Raw genomic sequence first — 11,105 nt, forward strand, 5'->3', positions numbered from 1 at the left:
CAAATTTTTATAGAAATCGGAAACCGAGGAACTCGTGGGAAACCCTTTTAGCCAATGAAGTCTTGGAACTCGGAAAGTAGGGAACTAGGGATATCTACCTTTCAAATCACATTCTTTCGTTTTTGTAAGGGACAATTTTTGTGAAAGTGCCGTTTACCTCCTCGTGTTTAGTCCCTTGAGTTGAGCTACCTTCCTTTTGGCTGGCTTAGAAGATGAATCTCCAAAATAAAATATAGTTCTCTAAGATTCTATTTCTCCGAATAATCTGGGCTAGCTGCAACAGGGCCTCGGGTTAGATCCTGGCTGTGGCACTGGTTGAATATAGCTGGGAACCACTCCCGCGTTGAGCGCGCCAGATTATATCTCCGTCTTTAAGGGGGATTTTTATTCGAGTACTTTCCCCTTTAGATAAAGCCTCGTTGATATTTTAAAGCAATAATTAGTGTAGGGACGCTATAGTGGCCGGGCTATCCAAAACTCCCATGCGGTTGAAAATCTCCCGTTTCACTGTAATACAGGTTATAAAATGAAATAGCTTATTTTTGTACAGTTACCTCCGATGCTGAAGATAGAAAGGCAGATATTCCACCACATGAAAGGTCTCCTGACGTCCACCGGCCGTTTGTTCCTCATGTGTCGTTCCAAAGCGTACACAACGATCAGATACACGGCGGAGATGTACAGGGAAATAATCCAGTTCTTTTCGAACCATCGCCGAACCTCTTCGAAATCGTGGACTCTCTCGAAGGGCAGCACGAACGCGTAGAAGGGGTAGCCTTCGTAATCCGCGTCGGCCGCCAGAGCCGACGTGGCTGCTCGGGACGAATTCATCATTGAATCACGAAAACCGAACGAAGATGTTTTTCATAATCTGCTTCGGCTGCTTTCACGCTTCGGCGCTCTTTCTCCGCCGCGCCACAAAACGAATTAAAAGGGAAACCTTCTTATCTAGACGCGAAACGTCACGCTTCCGGAGTTTTAGACGATAATCGCCGCTTTTCTTCCAAACGGAGCAAAGCGTTTCCCTTTTCAAGTCCCCCCGCCCTCGCTTCACCAAGGAGGGAATACAAACTTTTTAAAAGGTTTTAGACAAACTGTTTTTAAATGATTAGCCAGTTCCTTATAACGCGAGGGCTGTGTTAATTAATGTAATGATACGCTGGCAGAGGTGAAAAATTTGCATTATATTTTATAATATCAAAAGATAATAACATTACGAGAAATAAGTATTCATCTTCCTATCTCGCTCTGTGGTTCTCATTTGTAACTGTTAAAGAATATATCTGCTTCTAATACTCTGGTTTTATTGAGAGAACACGTTGGCCCGGCGCTCAATCGTACATGATCAAATACAATCAGCGTTGATCAAACAACTAAGTGATTCATATTTTATTAACAAATATATTGTTTTATTTGTAAATAATGAGGAGAGTTGAAAAGGGTTTTCTATTTTAGGCTAAAGTGATTTTTTAAAAAGTATTATCTCACTTGTTTTAAACGTTTACTGCAATCAATCAATCAGATAGTAGAAAACCCTAGTCATCTAGCGACATTCATTGACTTTAATTCGGGATGGCCGGTTTCAATTGCGTAGGAGGATAGTGTCAAGCCGTTCATGCTACTCGGTGAAAAAAAAAACCTTTAACCAGTGGGGAGATAACTTGCAAACTCAACGCAGAAGGAGCTGCTCCGAATTTTCACCCAGCGCCACAAGATGGGATCGAACCGAGATCCTCTTGCTGCTACGCGAAAGTGCTAACCAATCTGTATTGGCAGAAAATAATTTCAAATCCCCATTTCACACTCCACAAAATCTGCACCCTCTATAGTATGAAAACAGTTTCTCCAGGTGTCTTTTCCCTTACGCTAAAAACTAGTGTTTTATTAGTATTCTACCTCAACAGACCCTCCAATAAAAAAATCTTCAAGTAAATCGCCGAGAAGAAATGTATCCGAGAGCCAGGCTCAGCAAGTTACTGTTTATATAGTGCTTGTGGAAATAATTGAAACTTTTCACCTGTACGGTATGCAACAAGTGTTTTCTTTTAACCAGGTAGCTTTTTTGACATAATAAGGCTTATCAAAAACACTCGTTCTGTTTACAGGTTAAAAGTTTTAATTATTTAAACAAGCACCAAATAAACAGTAACTTGCAAGTACTGGCTCTCAGATATATTACTTCTCGGCGATTTCCTTGAAGTAGTTTTATTGAAGCGTCTATTATTACTAATATTTTTATATAATAATGATTTTATGATTATTATACCGCAACTTGACCCAAAATTAATTTCCGATTGAAATGAAATATCTCATCAGAAGTCATACGAACATATATATCTGACGACTGCGATCATCTCTGTCTCCAAAGTTTCAAACGAAGCTATTCTAGCTTCCTCGCGTGTTTTTACGCACTAATAAATTTGATTATCGTGATAAATAAATACATTTTTGGTCCATCAATTACGTTTAAATAGCGTAAAATAAGTTTGGCGAGATTAACTACATCTTTACAAAATGTTTTGAAAGATAAAACATCAGCAAAATAAGAAAGACATAAAAGGGTTCTTCTGATTTCCGTTTCGTAAAATCTGGTTACTCTGAATTATCAACGTCTTCGTTAAAATACGTCAAATAGGAACCAAATCATTTTAAGACTATTTGGTTACAATAGCCCATGGTATTCTAATTACTTCCGCCAATTGATGTAGCGATAGATACGTATTGCTCACGCGCCTATCGAAAGAGTTCCAAAAACGTTGGTGAGGATCAACGACTTTCGTGGGTTTACGTTTAGGGTGAAAACTCTGTAGGAGCCCCTATTCCTATCGCTTTGTGCAAATTTCAGACGCTTAGCGGTTAAGATGATTCATTCGTTGAATATTCTGCTAAACAACTCAATACGTAAATTTGAGAAAAGCTCTTACCATACTGTGTGAAATGATTATATGTAATTAAAATACTGTCCCCACAATAACTACCCTCCAATTTTCAAAAACTGTTTTACTACATGTACCTATAAGGAAAATCGATATAAAATCCGATATAACGGATTTCGGTTATTCGCTCAAGTAAACCATTTAATTATTTAATTTTATATGGAAAGCGACAGTATACCGAGTATAATTGAACAAATTATAAATGTATTACGATTAATTTAGCGTTTGAAACTTATTTAAGATTAATTAAACATTAAGGGTATCTTTAATCGTATTTAAACCAGATAGCTAGATTTTATCCTTAATATTATTTTTTTTAATGTGCATGATTTTCAAAGAATGTTTATCTGTTTGGTAAAAGGTTTCTAAAACTTTTGATATACCAGATACTATTATTTAATAACAGAAGCGCATAAATAAACTGTAACTAGGTAAAATGTGGTGGTCACCGTGTTCTGAAGATGAAACCGAATTTGGTTCAAAACAAGCGTGCAACCACAAGTAAACCTTAGAATGATGAAAATAGCCTAATACCAAAAGTAGCATAAGACCCAAAAGTGTGTCAGCTGTACCTTCGCGCTTGTTAAAATTTCTAGTGAGACCTAGTAACACTATAATACTAGCAACATTATATTTAGTCTATAGTCTGGCGTGATTTTCTCTCTTCGATTTACTCGCCCGTAGACATAGGTCCTAAAATGCCTCACTCGGCGGCGCTGGAGTACCTCAATTTTGATGACGTATTTTCCGACCCCTTCGTTTCCCTTTTTTACTTTGCGACAAACTCTCATTAACTACTATACCGTTCTGACACACTTTTGGGTCTTATGCTACTTTTGCTAATACACAATACAATGGATTGTGGAACAAACGAAACCGCTTGATCAATTACTGTACACGCAACACCAGCTATAAGAGTACCCGAATGGGTTCATAGGTATCGCTAACCATCTACGGCGATATTAATTCCTTCGCATTCCAAATATTGAAAATATGGGTGGAAAATAAAGGTGGTTTAGGGGTCACATATAACTTTCCTAATTTCTTTGCCAGTTTATTTAAGTCAAAAACTGTAATCAATGGTCACAGAACCAGTTTATTAATTCAAAATTTACTCTGGTCAGGGATCTCCGGTACAAATTTCATAAAAAAACTTTACAATAGTGCTATAAACTCATTGGCTAAAGGACTCATTTGATAATTGAAACTATCAGTAGTCCTTGGTTTTGTGGGCGGTTAAAAAATAACTTATTTCCGACCCGGGTCATGGGAGTTTGAATTGAAAGCTATTGTTTTGATGTACTAAATTAAACATTTTAATTTGTACCATTCAGCTATTGGTCTAAATAGAAATCGCTATTAGATAGTCGAAATGAATGGCTTATGGCTAGCGTCTTCCGCTATCGTAGGTCACAAGGACTAAAACAGAAGGCCCTGGAGCGTACAGAATCAAATTTGCATAATTTATCTAGAAGTACTACATTAGATAGAAAAATTGTGTCGTTCCATCTATCTAACCATTAACCCGAGACGACTTAAGTAAAAAACCACCATTTGTGAAAACCAGCACGACAACCTCGCGTCACTTTCTTGGAGTCTGTGTGTGTAATCATTCCACGGTGATTGATAGTAGTCTATATCCACCGGCCTGAAAAGATTACAGAATATGAAGGGGAAATTATCCGAAACACCCTCCGGAAAATGGTTCGCCCCTCCCCCTTAAGATGCCAAAGATTTATTTTACGTTATAATATTATACGGAATGTATAAGATGATAATTTAAATGTTTGACGTGATGTTCAGTAAGATGTATACCAATAAAGAACTAAATCAGAGATAACGGGATACTTTAACTATGGGAGCAACAAACACAAGTAGAACGCAGCTAGCCTTTAAACATGCTAATACCATGTTGTGTACAAATTTCATTGGACGAACCTTTACGCTGAACGTTTTACGGGCGGGGGGGAGACAATTTCCGAATTTTCCCCTTCCGACGGCAGCAGGCGCTATAGCGTCTAACCAATGAAAATTGTACAGAAGAAAATGCACGACTTTTGAAGGGTTACGTTCTCCTTATGTGTTTGTTGCTCCTAGCTTTAACATATTCAGTGCCGCTTTATAAGTAAGGCTGTCTAGGCTGAAACCTCTTTGGCCACCAAGAGCCGGAGCTAAACGGGGGCCCATGCATCACAAGGGGGAGGGGATGTTGAGGGGTTGAGGGGCCCAAAGACCATCGAAGCATAGGGCCCTGCCATGGGTTAATACGCGACTGAACAGATTGATAAGTTAACAATTGCCAAATTTGTTCAATTCTTTATTTTTAAAACACGTTTTACTTCACAATTGACAAACAAAGCTATCCTTTTTGAAGTCCATGTACCTTTTGGGATCTCAGAATTGACTTTGTCGGTTAAAGTATATACGGTTTGGTAAGGAATACTGTCTAGAGTCATGGTGGATAGTTGAATTTCGTTACATTCATAGGTACGCTTAAATATTTTAGACTATGCAGTTATAAGTTCGACTTTAGACTTTCACATTACCTTTAATCATGGACTGTGGATACCATTTTAATAAACACCTAAGAATTTTAAATTTGTAGGATTTGATTAATTTAATGATCGCGGAAGCAGTTTCACGCAATTTTATAAAATCAACTCCAGCAAAGTAAAATTAATAATTTAAAAATTTCCTAATACAACTCTTAATTCCTTTATTTATATCGACTACAAACGAGCGCTTTGGTTTGAAATGGTTTCCTAAAAAATGTTCTTACCGCGCCTTGAAATAACATTTATAAATCGAACGTTTTTCTTCAAATCTAATTACACGTACTAAAATAGAATAGAAAAAGGTTAAATTGAACAACCGGTTTGAGTTGTGCTCCCTCACCTGGCAAAATATTTTAAGTAAAGTACCCGCGGCCGTTTTCCGAACGGTTTTTATGGTCCTTTGACTCTAGCCCCGCATCGGCAGTTCTTTGTCTGGCCCACATTGTTCCCTTTCACGATTGCGTACAATTTTGTACTTTTGCGTTTTCGGTTCAAAAAATTATTTAATTCCAAATACACTTTTTTTAAATAAATTCCGGTTTTCAGAGGTGTTTTATATATTATATATATATATTTGGCACGTGAAGGAAAATAACTTTAAACTACGTGAATAAAAATGAATAATACTAGCAACATTTGAATGGAAACTAGACATTATTTAAGATTACGGCGGTTCTTCGGCCGATAGGCGAAGAATAAAGTTAAGGTTTATGAACAAAAGGTTTTGGAAAAAAAATTGCTATGTAAGTAAAATTTTTCAATTACTATAACAGGGTTGCCCACTTTTCAGTGGTTTTCCCTGACCATTTCAAGAGATTTTCCTTAATTTATATTATGCTGAAATTTGGAAATTATTGACGTTTAGTTCGGTAAATGTTTCCATATGCAACAATAATTAAATTTCCAGACGTTTCCAGGAATTCTAGTTATTGTGGCATAAATAGATTTGACGATAAGTAATTTATGACGTATTCTTTCTCTTATAAAGTTTGAATTCAGTTGGCAGGTGTGCACGGGAATTGGTCCCTGAAGATATACTTAAAAGTAAAAGAGAAAGTCAAATACAATAAATTGAAATTGAATTGTGTTAATTAAAATTATTTTAAATTGAAAAGAAATAAATAGAAAATGTTTCACGTAAAGAGGTTTTTATATTAAAACATTCTTCTTTTGAGCATTTGATCAAAAGTATATAGGAAACTCTGAGGAAAAAGTATTAATCTTCCGAAGTACTGCTAATTTTAATCGCTTAATTATGTACTATCACAAACTGCTATTTAAAAACAATAAATATAGAATAATTAAGTAAATAAATATAATATTTAAAAAAAACGTATTGACATTATTTTTAAGTAAGGGTGCCTAACTCACCAGCCAGAGGATGCATAATTTTCATTTGTGTATAGCTAAGGGGAGCTAGTTAGTAGAATATTTAAAAAAAAGGAATATTGGAAATGGAATAATAACCCCAAATTAAGATATCGTTATTTTACTGCATTAAATGGTCTGTTAGAAAAACTAAGCAATCAGGTTTTCTCACTTCTACATTTACAAAATCTGGAAAACCCCTTTTGGCCCTTTCTTACTCAAGACACATGTAGAGTAATTGCAGGAATACGGGAAGGATTTTTCAAAATTACTACTTACAATGACAATTGGCAGATATAGTGAGGAGCAACAGGGGCCATGGCCAAGTCTGTATCTAACATCGATAGTTCTATACACTTACCGGGTTATGTGGACCGCTGTGTGCCCGTCGTTCCCCTTTAGGAGCGCTCTCCAAAGGGTATGACTCTTTACCTACGTACGTAGGATGTCGGCTGGAGTTGCTACAGCATCCACTCTTAATCCCACTGCTGTGTGCGAAATGGGAATTGGTCCACCCATTGCTGCACCTTCTGCTGCGTTGAGTGGCTTGCGTCAAAGGTGCAACCATCAGTAGTAGGGTACTACTACCCATGCTGGATTTGTCACCTGTCCACGCTTGGGGACACCGGCGTAGGGCATTATGATGATAGGCCTCCGGTGGTATGGCCCCTGCTGCTAGGTACACCGGGCTATAAATTCTGACACACTGCTAACAGTATCGGGAACTTTCGACTAGGTTCTAGAATGTCGCGCCCCAGCGAATGTTGACGGCACCTTCTTCTTCATTGCTTGCGGATTACAATCCCTTTCAATCTCTTAATATCTATCTTATAAATAGACAGGGTGATTTCTACCTTCTAAAATGGAAAATTGGACACCCAGATTTTTTTTTAAAATACAGGTGTTTTACCTGTTACTTACTTCTGGGATAACACTATCGCTGTATAGATGGTCTGCTTTTATCTGCATAAGCAAGGTATACACTTGATCAGCAGGAACGAAGTTTAAAATTACCTTTATTTATTCACGCTTACACAAATAACCATTAAAAATTCTTCAATAAATAATTAACGCGTAATATATTAGAGTACAATAACAATTAAAAATTATCTTCCTCGATAACGGCCTTCATTCGGTTTTCGAATCCTTGTATCGTCGCAAAGCTTCGCTGCCGGCGATGTGGGCGAACTTTGACAACTCTCCGGAGAAGACCAGCTTGGTAGCGGCTTTCACGTCTTCGCTGCTCATGGTAGCTTTCTTGCTCATTTTGAGCAGATTGGCCGCCTCCGTCGTGATTTGAAAGAATATGTCCATAAGCATCTGGTTGAGGATGGTCACCGCCTTGGCTCCGATGTCCAATTCCGGGTGCAGTTGACTCAAGACCTTCTTCAGGTATATTTTGAAGTTCAGGTCATTCTCTGTCTTGGGTTTCTTGACTCTTTCTTTAATACCGCTGGACACACGACGTAAGCGGCCATCTCTGGTGCGCAGAGCGGCCACAGTCGACATTTTAGCTAAGAATAATTTAAAATTGATAATTTTACGAAAGGTTTTGATCGTTTCGTTGAAATATTTAATCTGAACAGAAAGTGATAATGGCACGGGTTTATATACGAGTGTTTAAAAAAAGCAATGCAAAATTTTAAAAAAATGGCCCCGTTCGTATTTAACCCAGGAATACAAATGGCCAGAAGTTAATTATATATTCATAAGTATCAATTTTCCAAAACTGTTTCCTTACATGCTAGAAAAATACTTTTCAGGAGAAAATATTGCTGAAAATATTCGTTATATTCGTTCAAATACTATTTAATGGGCAAAATGTTTTAAAATGTAATTATCCTTATATTTCTACATTTTACATCGTTACGCGGTAAATTTAGAGCTGTGATGCTGTCATGTTTAATGACGAAAATGTTTTCCAGTAAAATACATGTCGCTAATTAAACTGAACTTTGAGCTTTAACAACATGGTGCGTTTCTGAAAGGTTGGTTCAACTAATTTGGATGTTTTGAGTTTAAATGCGCATTTCATTAATTCAATTACAATTTCTGAGACACAGGGATGTAAACATAATTACTAAAATTATCCGTAGGCACTTAAAAAACTCGCCTGATCGAAGAGAAAAAATTTTTTAAACGCATTTTCTAGAAACGCGTATAACGCTGTTTTTGTCACGCAGTCGTATGTTACTTCCTTGTTTATAAACTTAAACCTCGAATATCTCAGGCCACGGATGGATATTTAAAATTTGGACCCCTTTACGACACAGCTCCTTTGTAGAACTGGTTACCCGCAAAATTTATTTCAAAGTGGTTCCTTTTACTATCATTATTTGCATTGTACTATACCTTTTACTATACCTAAATATATTACCGCTCAGAGATCTCGGGACGTTTTTATTTTGGACGCGAGATTCATTTGGCAAAAACGGAGAAAGGAAGAGGGTTGACTGACAATGAATAGGATTCTCAATTAAAATTTGATATACGAAGCACTCTTTAGTGACATACACAAAATAATATACTTTAACACTTCATACTTAGACAAATCAGGATTGGCCACCATTTCAAATGTTTACAGAATAGGCCCCTGGGCTTGCATGAGGAAAGGCTGTTGAAACGGTAAAGTTTCCATCATGGGGGTAATGTTTCGGGCTTCTTCCTTGGCTGCGTTCAACAACTATCAACGGAGAAAAACCGTTGGGTTATCGTTGAGTTCTTCTAATCAACGCTACGTCACAAAAATCTAAAAGTTGTTGTACGATTTATAGTTTGCTGACTTAACGAACAAAATATCGTCTGCTACCCCTCCTTTAACTTTGTCGAATGACGTCACGACACCGATGAGCAACGGAAAAACCATCTCGCTCAGCCGATGTTTCCGCTGAGTCTCCGATGGACAACGTGACGTCAAAACCGGAAGTCAAAAACCCCGTTCAGCAAAAAACCGCTAACCGTTGAGCTCAGCGCGGAGCTTTTTTAGAGTTATTGAACGCAGCCCTTTTGTGACCAGATTGAGGATTGTGGTGAAATCGACCTTCAAAGTTGTTTTTATTGACTATCTCTTACTTTCGCTGGCGCTAGTTGGGCGGGCGTCCGCGGAGGTTTGAAAAGGATAGACAATGGGAATGATCTCTTTTACTAAGCCTTACCTTGATAAATACTTAACTACATTATTTGATGTAAATTCCAGTTGTACACACTCAAAACTTACTGTTGAAAAACAGCAAATACGGTTTATAATTTATAGGGATGCACCGATATATCGGCCGATATATCGGCTAATTTTTCAAATATCGGTATCGGCCAATATCGGCTTAAGCGAGGCCGATATTAGCCGATACTTCTGGTATTAGAAAAACATTTTTTTGATCGCTGTTGTAGGAAATAATTATTCGCGTCCAAAACGGTCAGGAATCATAAGTGGTTTTTAGACTCCAAAAGCCATAGATCATATCATTTTTTAACAGGTGGTTACGAGAGTAAACAAAAAAGCATAATATTGTGATAGGTAACTTTGTTAATATCGGCCGATATATCGGCTATCCTAGGCCGATAAAATCGGCCGATATATCGGCTATCCTAGGCCGATAAAATCGGCCGATATATCGGCTATCCTAGGCCGATAAAATCGGCCGATATTATCGGCCACGATTAGCCGATATATATATTACCCATATCGGTGCATCCCTAATAATTTACAGCAATTGTGCAGTTGAAGTGGGTTAAAAGCACTTTGTCGTAAAATTTACAGCGTTCTGCTGTATTTTGAAGAAAACAGTAGCGACTGTAAAAATTCGCATTCTTACTGTTTTTAAAATGACAGTTATATTAAAATTAACAATATGAAACCGTGGTTGACGTCTTACTCAAAATGCGAAAAAATTTAACATACGTTGCTGTTTTTTCTGTTATAAACGGCAAGCGCTAGTATATAAAACAACTAATTATTATTAAGTTGTCAAAACTTTTTTTAAAATCGCACAAGTTTCAATTTAAATATAATAATATAATATAAAATATTTTTATATACTCTTTTGTATAAGCAGCATCCCACGCAAAATGCTATATTAATTAAAACCCTTGTTCATCGTGTGCTTAATAATTTGAAACCAAGTTAATAGTTTATTTTCCTTTGGTTTTCCCTATATCTCTAAAGTACAAAGGCTCGAGCTAAACATGAGCAACTAGAGTTGCAGTCATTATTGATATTTTCAATTAAATTGTTCTATTGGATTATGAA

The 11,105-nt window shown here is 37.0% G+C and overlaps 1 protein-coding gene across 1 annotated transcript; it reads right to left on the bottom strand.

Moving 5' to 3' along the window:
* Positions 1–7,987: 7,987 nt before the first annotated feature.
* LOC149946519 (late histone H2B.L4-like) lies at positions 7,988–8,368 on the bottom strand. The gene has a single exon (XM_090170796.1). The coding sequence runs from the start codon at positions 8,366–8,368 to the stop codon at positions 7,988–7,990; it is 381 nt and encodes a 126-aa protein (XP_090026922.1).
* Positions 8,369–11,105: the final 2,737 nt, after the last annotated feature.

This window comes from Leiobunum rupestre, chromosome 4 (genome assembly GCF_980474605.1).
Source record: "Leiobunum rupestre chromosome 4, qqLeiRupe1.1.hap1, whole genome shotgun sequence".
Classification (NCBI taxonomy): Eukaryota; Metazoa; Arthropoda; class Arachnida; order Opiliones; family Sclerosomatidae; genus Leiobunum; species Leiobunum rupestre.

Bases quoted from the DNA above. Each gene is read 5' to 3' on its own strand.
- LOC149946519 (XM_090170796.1), bottom strand. From the start codon at position 8,368: ATGTCGACTGTGGCCGCTCTGCGCACCAGAGATGGCCGCTTACGTCGT.